Below are 18,712 nucleotides of genomic sequence, written 5' to 3'. Positions count from 1 at the left end.
TTTCCAAGGCAACATTTATAATTCTAATATTTATATTCTATTTTTTTATTTCAGCTTTATTTCAATAATTAAAAAAGATTAATAGTTTTAGCTTTAACTAACAATAACATCTCAAAAGGCACATGAAAACTAAGATGGATGGAAAAATTATATTTCAGTGCTTTTGCGTTCTCTCACGAAACTTTTGTGTTCACCCAACAATCTTTGTGTTTGCTCGCAAAACTTTCGTGATGGAAATAATATGAGGTGGGAGGAAAAACAGTGAAGGGAAACACAATTGCAATTCCATATTTAACTATAAAAGAGCCACATGGTCTGTGAGGCCAAAGGCGGAGAGCCACATTTACACAGAGGGGTTCCAAGATCTGATTCTGAACGTTAATCATCTCCATTTATGAATGTGTGTATATATATATATATATATGAATATGATTTACAGGCTCTCCTACGACCTAGAAAATAGGTGAATTTCTTTTACAGAATCATAACAACATTCGAAATTATTGGCAGTATGGGCAGTACTTCAGTGTTCGATTGCTGCCACAAAAGTGTTACGGTATCAAAAGCATTTTTATCAGAGCGCTGTAGGAACAATTACAACAATTCGATTTTTTTTTAAATGACTTCTATGACCTTGATTATTATTAACCTCTTAAAATAAGCCACTAAAAGGATCATAATTGTTCGTCTTTCCAAGTATTGGAAGAACCAGGGGTTAAGTGCTTTGATCAAAGGCATTATGGGGCAGATAACAGTAATTGAAGTTGACTGAAGCCTTTGTATTAGCAGGATTACGTGCAATAGAGGTCAAACTAGTTACGCAACAGTTTTTTGGAACCATCAGAACGGTCAAAAATAGATGAATATGTGCAATATTGACTTCATATGACTTCACAAGAATTGCAATATAGTTCACAAGGATTAGGACCTCTTTCACGTGCATTGTATGAACGAGAGCAGCGTGAACACACATCAAATTCTCCTTTTATGTTCTAAGGAAGAACAAAAAGTAAGACAGGATGCGCAAATGATGACAGTGCTTTCGTTCTCAGCTGAACTACTCCTTTCATGCTTGACTTTTAAATGCCTTAAATGCTAATTGAAATGTAAAAACACCAGTTGTTTTGTACACAGAAACAGCAGGCACAGTATTATGAGAACATCATGCACGCCATGAGACCTCAGCCCGAATATTTCGCAGTGGGATACTACGGTCAAGGTTTCCCCTCCTTCCTCAGGGTGAGTGAATTGCTGCTGTATCCCAGTTTTGCCTGTTTAAATGGATTTAATATGGGATACGATTTTCAAAAGGCAACTTGGAGAATTATTCCCCCATTTGGTGCTCAAATGTCTAATTTTCTGTTGTTTATGCGGTGTAAAGTATGGATTAAACAGTGACACAAACATGCTGGCAGGGCATTTGGGCATTAAGCATTGCCAAAGGAAAACAGATATTCTGATTGGAGCTCTCCCCAAAGAGCTCTCAGAGTAATTGGGTTTTAACAAGAAAATAATACTTTTGTTCACAGTCAGGGGTTTGGAAACCCTGGTGCCTTACTTTTACATATACAAGAGCCCCTTAGACATCTAATGAAATGATAGGCTTTGTGCAGTTATTATTGGTTCTGCATGCCAGATATCAAGCCATGAAAATCACTTAAACAGAAAAAGAACTTTGTTGCTAGTACGTTAATAGCAGTGGCTTACAGTCTTCAATTAACATGTTTAATCTCCCTGTTTCAAACAGAACAAAATGTTCATTTACCGTGGTAAAGAGTATGAGTGGCTGGAAGACTTTAGCCTCAAGCTCATGTCTCAGTTTCCCAATGCAGTGAAGATAACCAGCACATCGCCCCCTGGTGACAACATCTTTAACTCACCCGGTCAACGTATCCTTCACCTTTAACCCAGCAAGATACTGATGTTTTTTGTTGGCGAAATTCTGTGGGATTTTAAGATTTTTGTTTTTTTGTTTTAATTTTTTTTACAGTTAAATTAAATATAGTAACATTTAAAGGTTTGGGGTCAGTAATTTTTACATTCAGCTGGGATGCATTAAATTGATCAAAGGTGACAGTAAAGACATTTATAATGTTACCAAAGTTTTCTATTTCAATTAAATCTTCTTTTGAATTTTCTATTTATCAAAGAATCCTGAAAAAAAATGTCATGGTTTCCACAAAAATATTAAGCAGCACAACTGTTTTTAACATTGATGATAATAAGAAACGTTTCTTGAGCAGCAAATCATCATATTAGAATGATTTCTGAAGGATCATGTGACTCTGAAGACTGGAGTAATGATGCTGAAAATTCAGCTTTACATCACATGAATAAATTACTTTATTTTAAGATTTTTTAATGTTTTTAAAAGAAGTCTCTTATGCTCACCAAGGTTGCATTTATTTGATAAAAAACAATAAAAAAAAAACAGTAATATTGTGAAATATTATGACAATTTAAAATGACTGTTTTCTATTTTAATATATTTTAAACTGTCATTTATTCCTGCTCAAAGCTGAATATTCAGCATCGTTACTCCAGTCTTCAGTGTCACATGATCCTTCAGAAATCATTCTGATATGCTGATTTGATGCTCAAGAAACATTCATTATTATTATCAATGTTGAAAACAGTTGTGTACAAATGTTTTTCAAAATTCTTTGATGAATAGAAAGTTCAAAAGAACAGCATTTATTTAAAATAGAATATTTTCTAACATTATAAATGTCTTTACTGTCACTTTTGATCAGTTTAACTCATCCTTGATGAATAAAAGTATTGATTTATTTTATTTCTTTCCCCCAAAAATAAAAATAAAATTCTTACTTTTGAACGGTAGTGTTTAATGTTACAAAAGCTTTCCATTTCAGATAAATGCTGTTCTTTTGAACTTTCTATTCATCATAGCATCATGAAATAAAAATGTAAATAACTGTTTTCAACATTGAAAATAATCATAAATGTTTCTTGAGCAGCAAATCATCATATTAGAATGATTTCTGAAGGATCATGTGACACTGAAGACTGGAGTAATGATGCTGAAAATACAGCTTTGATCACAGGAATAAATGACACTTTACTGTATATTCAATTTAAATTGGAATAATATTTCACAATATTACTGTTTTTGTTTGTATTTTTTATCAAATAAATGCAGCCTTGATGAGCAGAAGATACTTCTTTTAAAAACATTAAAAATCTTACTGACCCCAGACTTTTGAACGGTAGTGTATGTGCCTCACATTAAATCAGTATTGTGTCCAAATGCTTTTTTGGACCAAATTAAGTCAATGTGAACAGTTTTCTACCCTTAACTGATTCCCTGCAGATATTCAGTGTTTTACGGTGAAGCCTGTCCTAACTTTACCTTCACAGTTCAAGGACAAGGGAGTTCCTGAACAAATCCTCAAGTATGAATCAACGTCCTCGTTACAATTCAAATCTATTGTAAATAATGCTGTTATAGATCTTATTTTCCTTCTGTTGTTTTCTCAGTTACTACAGGACGAACGAGGTGGACAAGTTCCAGTATTCAAGACCGTTTAGGAAAGGAGAAAAAGATCCTGACAACGAGTTTGCCGTAAGTTGCAAACATTGATCAAATATTGAATCACTGAGGTTGACCGATAAGGCTGATGAGGGTATTTATGGTGCACGAAAAAGATGATTTCAGATTAAATTACTGACATTTTTATTTCAACATTTGTGACATTATACCTTTTTTAACCTTGTCAAAATTGTTTTGCAAGCTTTAGTTTGAAGTGTCAAGCTCAAACCCCATGAGTGAGTGACTGATGGTTTTCATCAAGATTGTTTGTGACTTGCAACCAAGGAAATGAATGCAGGGGTCTCACAGGCATGGCAAACCTGAAATTTGTGTCTGAAAAGTCTAAATTAGTCATTAAAATGAATGAAATGTCAAAGTAACAGTTCAAAGACATCAGTGTTGTTATGTTGTTTTTGAAGCTTGGCAGTAAAAAATTACTCTACTTTTTATTTTTTATTCACGTTTTGTAAAAAGCTGCTTGGACATTCTAACATCTATGTGTCTTGGAAGAAAGACAATATAAAAATTGTAGCAAAAGTAAAAAAAAAAGAGTCTAGCTTATGCTCAGTATTAATTGGTTTAAAACCTTTTTGTATGCAATCTCTATGAAATGATTAAAAATATCCATATCTGATAATCACAAGAAATCATTTAAAAGCAGTCATTTAAAGGGCTCCTATTATTCTTTTTTACATTTTTAACTTTGTTTAGTATGTAATGTTGCTGTTTGAGCATACAAAGTGAGTTCTTCTCTATATCAGTGCGCTTCTGAACTCCCTGAAACCCTTCCATTGTAGTCTTGAGTTTTCTTCCGGGAACGACCACGTCACAATATTCCTCATTTAAAAGGGGGGGTGAAATGCTCATTTTCACTCAATCTCCTGTTAATCTTGAGTACCTATAGAGTAGTATTGCATCCTTCATATCTCCAAAAAGTCTTTAGTTTTATTATATAGGCTGTACCGAGTCTTTCCGGAAAAAACCGAGCGGCTGGGGGCGGGCTGTGTGGGCGGTGTGCTATAGCTGTGCTAACCGAGCTAACAACAACACAGAGAGACATTTGAAGCAGTTTACTCACCGTGACTGCTCGATCCTTAAGCATTAGACGATCTGCAAATAAGTCGATCTGGGCTTTGTTTATAAAACAATCATCGTCGAAATGCAGGGAACAAAGAGTCTTGCACAACCTCTGTTGATGCTTCGAAAAAACAAACTCCATCCACTGTTCCCTTAACGCTGGGTTCTTTGGGAATCTGTGCAGGGTTGTCTTGCCCTGGCAACCAAAAACCCACTTCTTTGGTGACATTGACTTCCCTAAAGCCGAGCATAGCGCTTTGATGGGCGTACTGCTTTCGCTCTCTTCTCTCTCTGGTCTACGAGTGCGCGCGCGCCCGCGGAGATGTGCCCTTAGGACCCATATAAGGAAATTCCGCACCATCTTACGTAACATAGACCCATACTCGAAAAAAACTTTCCGAAACTTGTGACAAACCGGAAGGAGTATTTTCAAACGTACACCTTAGTTTTTGAAACTTTGTCCATGTTTAGCATGGGAATCCAAATCTTTAACAGTGTAAAAAACTCAGTATGCATGAAATAGCATTTCACCCCCCCTTTAAATAATTCCCGTCCAAGGCATACACAAAAAAAGGGTGCGATGCTTTTGTAGTGTTTTGAAACTCACAGACCAATCACAACACACTGGTCCAGCTGACCAATCAGAGCACACTATGCTTTTTGGAAGGAGGGGCTTCATAGAGACAGGAACTAAACAGAGCGTTACTGACAGACTTGTCTGTCATTAAAGCATAAAACCTATTCTAGTAGATGCCTAAAACAAAATCAAGACTTAATAGCTCTTTAAAAATGTCAGATTGTCAACCCCCTGATGATGATAATGATTTAAATGCCTAATTAAACTTTTAAAAGAAAGTTGCCACTCACTAACACTGAAGAATCACCCTTATTGCCAGTAATCTTGAATGTTGTGATTCTGTGAAACTACATTTCACTAGTTTCTAGGTGGTACTAGAACCTGTAATTCAGTTCTATATAATTATTCATAAATGGGGATGATTAACCTTCAGAACCTGTTACCCCTCTGTGTAAATGTGCCTCTCTACCTTTGACATCACAGACCATGTGGATCGAAAGGACCACTTTTATTACAGCATACCGCTTTCCAGGAATCCTCAAGTGGTTTGAAGTGAAATCCATGTCTGTGGTGAGTAACTCGTTCTTCTCGAAATACTCTAAAACTGACTTTTATTGTAAAATGTCATATGTGTTATCTGAATACTTACCTATTAACAAAAGACAACATGACATCAAAATGAACCCTATTCACCTTTTTTTCAAATGCCCCATAATGTGTTAATCAGTGCATGTTATGTCTTTCATCAAATTGTGATTTTTTCTAAAATAATGTTTCTGCTGATGTAATATTAACCAAGTGGATTTTTACTGGAGAAAATGTATGTGATGCTTGTGTGTTGCTGTACTGTTGCTAGGATATTGCTTACTGGCAGTAAGCAATATTTATATAAAAATCAAATCAAATCAATATCAATATAAAAAATAAAGGATATTTTTTTCGGCAGCACTTGATCCAGTAATACTAACACTTTCACTTCTATTCTATTTTTTTAAAAAAAATGACATGCACTGTGTTAGATTAAACTGAGAAGGGTCACAGCACTTGCATATTGTCGTCCTACTGTTAGTTTAACTGCCTCTGTTGTTCTCATTTGTAAGTCGCTTTGGATAAAAGCGTCTGCTAAATGAATAAATGTAAATGTTCTGGCATAGATTAAAATAGCCCTCCTACAAGCCTTTATGATATTCCAGTTTCAAGATATGCCATTTTATGTCATTCTCAAAAGTTTGGAGTCTTTTGCTCACCAAGGCTGCATTTATTTATTTCAAAAATACAGTAAAAACAGAGAATATTTAGAGAGATTAACACTTTATTTTGATGGTCCACTTTAGACTTTCTATTAACTATAAGTAACGTTGCAAGTACATGTCAACTTATTCTACTGATTAACTTAAACTACTTTTAAACTTAATTAACTCATTCTAATCCTAACCTAACAGTCTACTAACAATCTACTAATACTCTAATGAAAGTTAGTTGACATGTAGTTGCAAAGTTACTTATAGTTAGTAGAATGTCTAAAGTGGACTTTGAAATAGTGTATTTATAAACCATATTTTTTAAATAACTGTTTTCTTTTTGTAAATATTTAAAAATGTAATTACAGTGATGAAAAGCTGAATTTTCAGCATCATTACTCCGGTCTTTAGTCACATGATCATTCAGAAATCATTCTAATATGCTGATTTGCTGCTCAATAGACATTGATTATTTTTATCAATGTTGAAAACAATTGTGGTGCTTGATATTTTTTGTGGTAACCATAATCAATTTTTTAGGATCTTTGATAAATAGAAAGTTCAAAAGAACAGCATTTATTTGAAATCTTTTTTTTGTAACATTATAAATGTCTTTACTGTCACTTTTGATCAATTGAATCCATCCTTGCTGAATAAAAGTATTCATTTCTTTAAAACAAATGGTAGTGTATGATCATAATCAGATCTTATCTCTCCGCCCGTCTCATATTGTCCCTCGTTTGTAGGAAGAGATCAGCCCTTTGGACAACGCCATAGAAACCATGGAGCTGGCCAATGAGAAGCTGAGTAATCTGGTACAGCATCAGGCGTGTGACCGCTCTCTTCCTGTGCACCCGCTCTCCATGATGCTCAATGGAATCGTGGACCCGGCTGTCATGGGCGGCTTTTCCAACTATGAGAAGGTCAGTCTTTCTCCCCTGTTTCTTCTCTTCAGCTACTTCTATCAAAGGAAGGGTAGGCAATTTTCAGAGAGGCTAGCAATAGCGAGCTAGCTATGCTCCCTTTAAAGTGTCTCCAATGCCACGCCTCCTTCAAAACACATAAACGTGCACAGCAGGGAGCAAGTGTCACGAGAGACAGAGTTGATAGTGTTGCCACTGAAACGCATAAATTCAAGTCACGAACCCGTCCGAGTATAACGTCACGGGTTTCCATCTCTTCCAAATGACAGTAGTTATGGCGTGAACGGAGCATAAGCTGGTTGTTTTGGTTCAGGAGGAACTGTATAAGGCGGCTGCTGTTTCGTTTGCGGCGCTCGGTGACTGACGTCTGTCTAACTCTGCATAGCATGAATCACGCTGACGACGTGTGATGTCTGTGCGAACAGGTGTGCGGAGATATGGTAATACATACGCTGACAGGCAGGTAGGACATCGTATCATTGAATTCGGACGAACATTTTATGGTCCTACGCCTTCAACATACGATTTATATAGAGATAAGTACATTTAGACCACTTAACTTAGTGATTGCTATCAGGATGTGAAGAGACTTTCAACCAGCATAACAAAAATGTTTCTGGAACAAATCGCCTACCCTGCCTTTATTTTCAGAGCTGTAAGCTCAGTGTGCGGACATGAGTCTTCTTACTTCTATGATTGTCGTCTTTTTCTCCTGCACCTGAGCCCAATAAAGGTTTGGGATGTGCACACCTTTTCTGTATTTTTTATTCTATTCATTTTTAACCAAAAGAAATCAAGCCCAAATCAAGCTAACACCCTGATAGTACTCAGCTAAATCAGTCAGATGTGCTCAAGAGTCGCTCTGTATCTTTAGTCCTGGTCAGATATGAAAAATTGATGTGTGTCTCTAGGCCTGCTGCAGCACCGGCTGATTCTGATTGAAATTTTTGTTTCACCCCTCAGGCGTTTTTCACAGACGCCTACATGAAGAAGAACCCCGACCACCTGGAACGCATTGAAGTCTTGAAACACTTGATTGCATTGCAGGTGACACTTCTGCAGATCTGTGTTGTGTTTAACCATTCTCACAATACTCAGATTATTCTCATAGAAGTGGGAGATATGACCATCTACCATGTTAACTATGTATGTAGAATTATTTGCACCCCTGGTAAATATGATATAAGATGGCTGTAAAAATAAATCTATATTGTTTCATTCAAAAAATTCTCAAAAATCTAACTTTTCATTGAAGTAAAAGAATTATTGCCCTGATGGTGTTTTGGAGAAAAGTATTTATTTCATAATGAGATTTTCCCTTCACTTTCAATTCTTTTACTTTAATGAAAGTACAATTTTTGAATGATAGATCAAAAGGATAAACGATGCAGATTCATTTTTAGAGCTTTGCTCATATTTACCAGGGGTGCCAATAATTCTGACCACAACTGTATATATAAATTATATTGTCTAAATGTATTTACATTATCGGTCAAATGTTTGGGGTTGTTAAGATTTTTTCATGGTTTTGAAAAAAATTTTTTTTATTCACACCAAGGCTGCATTTATTTGATCAAAAATACAGTAAAGCATTAGTGCTGCTTAATATTAATGTGGGAACTGTGGTCGTTTGATTAATAGAAAGTTCAAAAGAACAGCATTTATTTGAAATAGAAATCATTTGTAACAATGTTTTTACAGTCACTTTTGATCAATTTAATGCATCCCTGTTGAATTAACCTATTCATTTCTTGAAAAAAAATCTTATTGACCCCAAACTTTTGAATGCTGTTCTATATTTATATAACCATGTGGAACTGCCTGTTTTTAGATAATCAAATATCTTTAGATAATTAAATGGATTAAATGACTTGATGTAAGTAATAAAAAAAAAAATCTAAATCTAAATTTCAATTAGCTTTGAAACCATCTACAGTTAATGGTAAAACCATCTATACATTTGTACTGTTGCACTGTATGTTTTGTCATATTAAAATCAGGTACTGAAAAAGCATCAAAGTCATGCATTCAGTGTTAAATTTTTAATGTTGAAAATGCTTTAATGCTTCTCAGGTCCCATTGCTTGATGAGGGAATTCGGATCCACGGAGAGAAGTCCACGGAGCAGCTCAAACCCCTTCACAACAGAATCGTCTCCTGCTTCCAGGACCTGCGCGCCAAAGTGGAGAAACTCTATGGCGTCATTACTCTAGTGAGTATGACGAATACGACTATTGAGAAGAGGCAGTTTTTAACAGCCTGTTTTTGAGTCGCAATGTTTCAGATCTAATGAAATGATTCATACAGGATGTTGTCTAACAATTACTTTGATGGAGATTTGAGATCAGCTAAGACTCAACAAGATTCATTTTCGTGAGACAGTAGACCACAAGAGGAGGACATATCTGCTTTGATGAAGTGATATTTGTCTTTGTGTGTCAGGTTTATTTGGTCCCCACAAACATAGTAAAACCTGCACTTTCCAGCCTCTTTATTAAAGGTATAGCGGAGGATTTTTTACTTCCGGGTGGATCACCTATACTATTGGTCCTCCTGATTGTCAATCATTCTGGTGAATCAATCAGACTTTTCAAAAAGTGGACGGTTATCTAAAGTTATCTAAAATTCGGAAAGATCCTCCACTATACCTTTAAGATATTTTTCTTTGACAAGGTTGGTCCCCAAAAAGAGAAAAATAGCTTAAAGGTGAAGTATATCATTGTTTTGATGTTAAAAATCTTTCTGCCATCCCAATTAACTATAAGTAAGCACAGTTCTTATTAGATGACACATATCTTTTTCCCTAAATACATGAATGTTGCCTCAAATCATGTGACGACTTGTGCAGAAGCATGCTATTACTTTACCAAGCAATTTTTACTAAGCAAAAATCCCATAAAAATCCCACTACTCTTCAAAAGTTTAGGGTCTCCTGTGCACACAATTTATGCATTTATTTGATTTAAAATAACTTTCTTTTTGATTGTAATTTATTCCTGTGATGCAATCCTGTGATATTCCTGAAATTTTTGGATCATTACTCCAGTCTTCACTCAGTGTCACATGATCCTTCAGAAATCATTCTGATATGCTGATTTGCTACTCAAGAAACATTTATGATTGTTATCAGTGTTATAATAAACAGTTTGTAACAGTAATCAACAGTACAATCACAGTTTTTTGTGGAAACCATGATACATTTTTTTTTCAGGGTTCTTTGATGAATAAAAAAAGTTAAAAAGAACAGTATTTATTTCAAATAGAAATATTTGTAACATTATAAATTGTCACTTTTGATCAATTTAATACATTCTTGCTGAATAAAAGTATTATTTGCAATTATTATATATATAAATGTATTATTTTTAAATTTATAAAAAGTATTATTATACATATATATATATATATATATATATATATATATATATATATATATATATATATATATATAAATCTTACTGGGTGGGAAGAAATTACATCACTTTAATTGAGGAGACTTAATAGTGCTAAATTCACATTTATGGTATAAATGCTAAAAGTTTAGAGTTGCATTTAATTGGATTACCACAGAGGTCAGTGAGATTCAAGTCATGATATAAATAGAAACATGTTTGTATCTGTATCTCCAGCCCTGCTCTCTGACCGAAAAGAAAAAGAGTCGTGTGGGGTCGATGGTGATGCCATACATCATGTCCTCCACGCTCAGACGGATGTCCACCATCTCAAACGCCTCCTCGGGACACTCCAGCGGCTCAGGCTCCTCCGACGGAAACTCCTCCAGGCCTGCATCCCAGGAGTCAGTATTCTCTCGTTCATAGAAATAATCTTCCTCATTTTCAGCAGCGCACCGAGGGCTAATTTATCGTTAGACAGAGTTCCCGTGGTCATGGAAGGATTCAGTTTCCCCTGTAATTATGCCTCTGCTAGTGGACAAACATGACATTAATCCGGTTTAACCTCCATGTTTAATTGGTTCTTTTATGTGTAAGTGGGTTCTCATTAAACAAGTCCTTAATTACCATTAACTCCCCAATAATTTAGATAAAAATCTACCTAGCCTCAAATCTTATCTTGTTGGAGTAAATGACAACCTGCTTGTTTTCCCTCAAGTATTTGCAGATGAAATTGTTCTACATTAGTCATTCCTAACTGGTCATCACACTTGCATATAAATGCTTTCTTTCTGGAAAATCATTATTGTGGATGAATGATGCTTAGTCGGAAAGAACATGAAAAGTGCAGTTTCCATTTTTCTTCCCCCGTCACTTTATGCATCGTTTGATGTCACCCGAGTGTGTGCTGCTTTATTTAGAAAATATTCTTGGTAAATAATTCTTATTAATTCTTATTTCCCCTGAGGTCCACTTATAATGCTAGTCAAGTTTTTTTTGTGCCAAAACAGTCAATAATTTAGTTTTTATGGTCATTTTCCCTCGCTCTGAGACTGAGTCTGACCTTTAGAATTAAGTTTAGTTAATTTTAGCTTCACATCAATTCAGTATTTTAATCACAAAGCAAAGACTGTTTTACATAGGTTGTCTTTACACCCAACATTAACACGCGTCTCCTATCCTAGATATTTCTGTGCAAGTTTTTTTGTGCATAACTTAGATATTGTATGAAAGGTTGTGTTAATTGAAACATTTTTATTTTTAGTGGTTGATATTTGGATATATTGGCTGATTAGATATTTAATTGCATGTTCATTTCCCCTGTTTTTACATTTAGATGATGATCACGTAAAGTCAACCTTTAAAAACACTTATAGTTTAGCAGTGGTACATGTAATCTTTAGCAAATCTCTAAGTCAATATCCATTATTCATACTTTATTATGTTGCTATGGTTTAATTCCCTTGAAGCATTTAAAACTATTGAATTTATTTTTTGTTGTTGTATTTTTAATGTATTAGGCAAAATAGTATTCTATGGAGCACATGACATGCGGACAAAAATATATATATATCATGGCCGCGAATTAAGAAATCGTTCCCGCAACTTAATTTGTTCCCTCATTTTAGTAAGTGGTTAGCCACGTTGTACTAGTTTGCTCCCTTGTTTTGATTGAACTAAAACATTGGAACGAATTATTACAACGTGGCCACAATTTAGTAAAACGAGGGAAGTTAATAAACCAAGGGAATGAATTCTTAATTTGTGGCTACAATATAGTATATTTCCACGCATGTCATGTACTGGGCTCCATAATATTCACTTAATATCAGTCATTTTATTGGTTATCGGCTATGACATGGAATGAATCAACATTGTAATTCGGAAATTCCAAATGAAGTACATTGCGACAGATTCATAAAACAATCAGTGCTAAAATGTGTTGCTCAAACTGTTTCAGACTGACATGAACAGTTTAAGAACTTCATCCATTTAAATAAACTTGTTCATGTCACAAAGTGAAGAGTTGAGAAGAGTTTGGAAACTCTTAATGTTTCCTTCTGTGCGTGTTAACTTCATGATTGAATGTTTTATAGTGTTTGTACTGTTGTATTGTGGCTTTTTCATTTTAGTCAGAAGCAGTTATACTCAATGTTTCCATTTTATGTTCAAACATCTTTGGTTTACTTATCTTATGTTAACATTTATATTTCTGTTTTTAGCAATGCGCTTTTATTGAAATTTCAGTGAAGTGCGTATATCATATAAGTAGCAATTACCAAGACAGGCATCTGGGAGAATACATCAAATATCTCTGAAGAATCTCCCAAGAATAATTGCATATACATTGTTTTTCACTTCTGAAGGTTTCTACTTCTGCGCCACTCAATCCACGAGTGGCTTACTTGTAGCCAAATGTGTTTCTAGACTTGAGATTACTAAACTAATACATAAGCAGAATGCTGTTTTCAAATGCAGAATACATGGCAACATGCTCAGAGGATTTGTACAGGTGCACAAATATCTGATTGTCTCTCTTTCTCTCAGTTCGCTGCTCTCCCGCGTGAGCGACAGCAGGGTTTCGGTTCTGTCCCGCTCAGAGGAAGATAATCGGATAAGTAAGAAGAACAGGAAGGAATGGAGCATGAGCAAGTCTCAGGTCTTACTGGAGCGACCCACTGACACAGACCAGGTGCTGGGAGCTTTTGTATTCATTCTTCTGTTCATGGCTGTCAGTGAGCAGTTTAAAACATTCACTTCAGCTTGCGCCAGCGCAAACCCTCTTTTGCCGTTAAAAAAAAACTAGTCAGGGTTTACTAAAGACACGCAGTGAAAAATGAGCGCTGAAAAGGCGTGTACAGGGTTATTTTTGCGGCTGACTTTATTGCATATGCATTTGAAGGAGTTTCCCTTTCAGATGCAAAATTTATGGAAGGAGATTATTTAAATGAATTACGCAAAGTGATTTACTAAGGTTTGCGCTCATCAATTTACTGGTATTTGGGCCATTATTAGGGCTGTCACTTTTGTGAAAAAATCCTGTTCGATTTTTGAGACGTAATTGTTCATTGAATCGATTGTTAAATCGATTTTCCATGTCTAAAGACGTTTCCATTTTAAACGCCAAATATGGGCAAATCCACAGACAACTCACAGGCATTAGGACGAACGTAAAGAGGGCGCTTGAGACGCGCACAAGTCAGCAATATTCCTGTTGCTTTACTGGCGTGAAGTTTCGTGCACAATGACAAACAGGAGTGCAACATTCTCGAAAAGCAATAAGCAGAGTGGACTGCCATAACATCAATGAAAAACATTACTGCAGGCTTCAACATGGCTGTGTTTACCATTAGAAATGTCAAACAAATTTCGCCTACATAGGCGATTGTAGCCCGTAGCCCGAATCTGTGTCTGTATGCATGAGACGGTCTGAATACCGGCAGAATTCACATTTTTGTAGTAAAAAGAGAAACATTATGCAGAAGTATAATTTGCTGTTATGTGTGTTTGTCAGAGTTGCTGTGTGACGCGCGTTCGCTGCGAGCATATTGTGACGAGCTGGACGCGCTCCAAGAAAAGTCCGTTAAAATCGATTCCCTATTTTCGTTTTCGAAACTTGTGTTGGTTGGCTGGTCTGATCGATTGTGCAATCGATTTTCGAGCGTAAAGTGACAGCCCTAAATATTTAACACCCCAAAAAAGCCCTTCTTAAACCAGATGCTAATTTGAGCTGCTCTTAATAGATTGCGTTGGTCATTATAGAAACGGTCCTGCCTCTGTGTTCTTTAATTTGCAGTCATCAGTAGATCACGAGCTGAGCTGTTCACTCCCATCTGCGCTGTTTTGGAATCACGCTCTCATGCTAATTTGCCCTGTTTAGTAAATCCGGCCCTATATGCGATGGCTCTGTGATGTTAACGTGATCACGATCTGTTTGACGTTGATTTGTATCATTTCATAGTGAATCAAATTATTGAGTGGAATAAATTGTAGAGTTGTAGACATTTATAAAATGGACTAATGTAATATTTGGAGATATGATTCATTTGATGTGCTGTCTCTGTGTCTGTGTGGTGGCAGATTCCTCCAGAGAAGCAGCCAAGGCCGAAAAGTCTGACGATAGGGGACCGGAGACTCACGCTGTCGCTGTTTCATGGAGAATCATCCAATTTGAGTTTACACAACCCACTCAGCCCTCTGCCTGCCACACCACACACACCGCGCAGCTCGAGTGAGTGCGCACACACACACACAACACTGACACTTATGGAGATGGTGGGCTTTTTTTACTTGATCTGTGGGTTTTCTTTACCATAATAACTACATGTCAAAGCATTATGGTATTACTGTATGCTAATATCTGTATACCGTGGTTCTCAAAATACAAAACCATTCAAAAGTCAGAGCTTGGTAAGATTTTTAACTGTTTTTGAAAGAAGTTTCTTTACCAAGGCTACATTTATTTGATCAGAAATACAGTAAAAACGGCAAAATTACAAATTAAAATAACTTTCTATTTAAATATATTTTAAAATATCATGTATTCCTTTGATGGCAATTAGAATGTTCAGCATCATTACTCCAGTCTTCAGTGTCACATGATCCTTCAGAAATCATTCTAATATGATGATTTGCTGCTCAAGCAACATTTCTGATTATTATCAATGTTGAAAACCGTTGTGGAGTTTTAAATAAAACTATCAAGATTTAGCATTCATTTGAATCATTTGTAACAATGTAAATATCTTAATGGTGACTTTTGACCAATTTAATGTGTTTTCTACCGAAATAACACAAATGTAAATATGAGAATTATGCAGTTTTTTAAACCTTAAAAGGTTTTAAACAAACGACAATTTCTAGAGGCATGTAAGGATGATGTTATAAATCCACAGATCATCATGATCGAACACACTTGACATTAATAAACCTCATATTGATCACCTTCCCGTAGGTTACACATGTCTCCCGAGCGAGAGTGACTTCAGCACACCTGACATCACGAACATCCCTCCACCAATGCCACCCAAGAAACACCCTCACGAGAGCGAGAGCACCTATAACTCTACTTCTGAGGTGAGACACGGCATGTGCAGTCTACATGTGGAAACATTTGTAGCATTAAATTTACACTTTCCTTTGTGCATTCATCTGTATTTTGAGCTAAAATCTTGATGGCAAAAACGGTATAGAAAGCTGAAACAACATTTACAGACTGAAAATAATAAGCTTTTCCTCTGTCACCCATAGTTCACGCCTCCTTTACCGACGAAAGCTGAAATCAAGCCTCCACCGCCGCCACCCAAAACACGCAAGTCCATGTTTTCCACATATGAGAGCAATCCACAATAAAGACACTCCGGTTCTCCTGACGCCCGCGGTACCCGTGCCTCATATTATTGCGTGCTGTGAGGGTTCGATTTAAAGAGGAAAAACATCTGAACGGTACTTGCTCCTCTTTTAAGATATTCTGAGCTGGGTTTTGTGATGAAAATTTGATTGAAGATTATCATAACTTTTTTGTTGTTGTAGCAAAACAGCAGTTTAATTATGATAAAATGCTGTTTTTTATTTGGAAATGAACTGAGAAATGTATTTATTCATCACTGCTGGGCAGGAACGTGACCAAAGGTTGGTTTGAATGTTCAGATCGGCCTCGCATCCACTGGATTCATTAGTTTATCTAGACCTGTAGCTGTGCCTTATAAAAATAAATATTTAAAGTTATTGAAGTTATTTTTACTTCCTCGGTGCACATATTCACTTTGCACATTGCTCATAATTGTTGAGTTGTGCATTCATGCAATTAAATCTTTTCTAGTTGAACTTGTTGAACCAAGGAATGAGAAAAGACTGATTGTCTATGTGTTTTCACTGTAGAGAGCTGTGTAGAAAGCCTGTGAACTAAATCAGTATAATAATGCACGTTTAATCAAATTAAAAAACAGAATTCAGGAATGTGTCAGCACTTAAATCTCACCGTAGTTCTTCGCGGAACGGTACATTTGGTTTGGATCTGGGCCGGTCGGTCCGCTCCATGCAACACATACTCGTCTATGAAACAAGTCATATCTAAGGTTTGCTGGTTCATGTACCTCAAGTCAGAATCACTTCAGTAGTTTGTGCACTGTATGGAAAAGCTGTGTTTGTGTACTGTATTTTTTGCTCATTATGTGTTTTTTTTTATTTTTATTTCTTTATATGATGTTTTTTATTTTTGTGATTCCAAATTTGTCTCTTCCATTGTGATAGAATGCAACTTTGGATGTGTAAATTATTCATTGTAATGTTTTTGAATACAGCGCTCCAGTTATGAATTTGTTTCAGAATGGCAGGAGTTCACAGTTAAGGTTCACTGGGTAAAAACTACATGGCATTTATGTTGTTTGTAATGGGTTCTTATATTAAGGTAATTTGCATAAAGATGGCATAGTTTTGTACTTTAAGAGTGTGCTTTTTTTGTGCAAATATGATATTTAATTGATGTGCACATGGGAAATTCTATTTCTGAATGAAATGTTTTGTACATTCTGTATTAAACCATGACATTTTCAGAACAAATGTGATAGAAATTACACAAAATTCCAGGGAATCCAGAACAATGTTTTTATAAAGGGACTGTAGGTGTAAATATAGAATTTTTCTTTACAGAATTATTTAAACTTGAAACTGTAATTTAAATTAGATTTGAATGAACGAATTAGTGTTTTTTATTTTAATTTGTTCATTCTGAACAAAAATACAGTCCACTGGGATTCTGGCCTGGATCATTTCAAACACTTTTTTCAGTTTAGCAAATGCATGTTTTTTAAAGTAATTATTTATATTTTTGCGGCCAAAGTTGGCAGTTTTTCCACCTGCAGGCAGAAACCTGTTAAAGCCACTGGACAACAACCAATCAGAAACTGTTATTTTTGCTCTGTAGTTTGAATAAAAGTGCCAAAAAATCTTGAATCAAACTGTTTTTCCACTAATGGAGTTTAATAGTTGGGTCAAATTACCTTTCAGTCTAAATATATCTTCATTTGGTTTCTGTTGTGTTTGGTAAGGATCACACTAACACAGAGTAGCATCAACTTATCGTAACTTTTTACTTCAATCTCACTGTCCTTTCAGACCCAAGTAAATGAACGTATACATTCGTTGGGCATTACAGAATGCTTCCAGCACTATCAAACTCTATGCATCACTGAACACTAACTCAAAGCATTATTAAACCCCACTTGAGAGAACACAAGAGTTTCTTTTCAGAACTTGCCAGTGTGAGATTTGTTCTTGTTCTATTTAAATGTTTAGAATTTGCAGGTGAAATCAAATGAGAAAGAAATGAATGTTTCACACTTTTCAAATAATCACATTGAAAATTGGTTTTCTTATTTTAACAGGCCTATAAAAAATAATCCCTTTGGAAAACGTAGTTGTATTTGCCCAAACCACTTCTAATCCTTGATTTACACAAGATAGAAACGTGCTGAAAAAAAAAAAAAAAAAAAAAAAATTCGGTATATTGAACATACAGTAAGCAATGTTTTATTTAGCTAATTACAGGGGCCCTAAAAGTATTTGAATGTTTCACAAAAATCTAAAATCATATACATGCACTTTTTATGACCTCATATTGACAACAATGAATATAAAAAAAATAAAATAAAAAGGGCACCCTGTAGTGAAGGTAAGAAGGCGTTTAAGTGACTCGAGTGCCAAATACTTCTTGGTCCACTGTGTGTTTTTACTTGAATAAAATGTAACTTGTCACAATGATTTCATGTAAATTGTCCTATTCTTCTGGAGACACCCAGACTGACTGCTCATCAAGTGAGTTTATGCTGACATTATACGCGAGATGTGTTCTCTCTCAGCGGCCAGAACTGGAGGTCACGAGTGAGTCGATCAAAGCACCTCTCCGTCCGCACTGAGATTACAGAGGGAATCATCTCGCCTGTCAAGGTGTCC

The 18,712-nt window shown here is 35.6% G+C and overlaps 1 protein-coding gene across 1 annotated transcript in view; it reads left to right on the top strand.

Annotated features, from left to right (window-relative positions):
* dock5 (dedicator of cytokinesis 5) overlaps window positions 1–18,394 on the top strand; it is a 61,845-nt gene extending 43,451 nt beyond the window's left edge. The window contains exons 39-51 of the mRNA XM_079898126.1: window positions 1,135–1,239; window positions 1,748–1,889; window positions 3,332–3,413; window positions 3,499–3,583; window positions 5,688–5,774; window positions 7,192–7,368; window positions 8,332–8,415; window positions 9,442–9,579; window positions 10,997–11,163; window positions 13,307–13,451; window positions 14,840–14,990; window positions 15,714–15,835; window positions 16,010–18,394. Coding sequence (XP_079754252.1) covers window positions 1,135–1,239; window positions 1,748–1,889; window positions 3,332–3,413; window positions 3,499–3,583; window positions 5,688–5,774; window positions 7,192–7,368; window positions 8,332–8,415; window positions 9,442–9,579; window positions 10,997–11,163; window positions 13,307–13,451; window positions 14,840–14,990; window positions 15,714–15,835; window positions 16,010–16,111 — 1,587 coding nt within the window. The 3' untranslated portion in view covers window positions 16,112–18,394. The remainder of the gene's footprint in view (window positions 1–1,134; window positions 1,240–1,747; window positions 1,890–3,331; window positions 3,414–3,498; window positions 3,584–5,687; window positions 5,775–7,191; window positions 7,369–8,331; window positions 8,416–9,441; window positions 9,580–10,996; window positions 11,164–13,306; window positions 13,452–14,839; window positions 14,991–15,713; window positions 15,836–16,009) is intronic.
* Window positions 18,395–18,712: the final 318 nt, after the last annotated feature.

Source organism: Squalius cephalus (genome assembly GCF_949319135.1).
Source record: "Squalius cephalus genome assembly, chromosome: 16".
Lineage (NCBI taxonomy): Eukaryota > Metazoa > Chordata > Actinopteri > Cypriniformes > Leuciscidae > Squalius > Squalius cephalus.
Note: the sequence above shows the minus strand (reverse complement) of the source record. Positions and strands in the feature narration are given on the sequence as shown.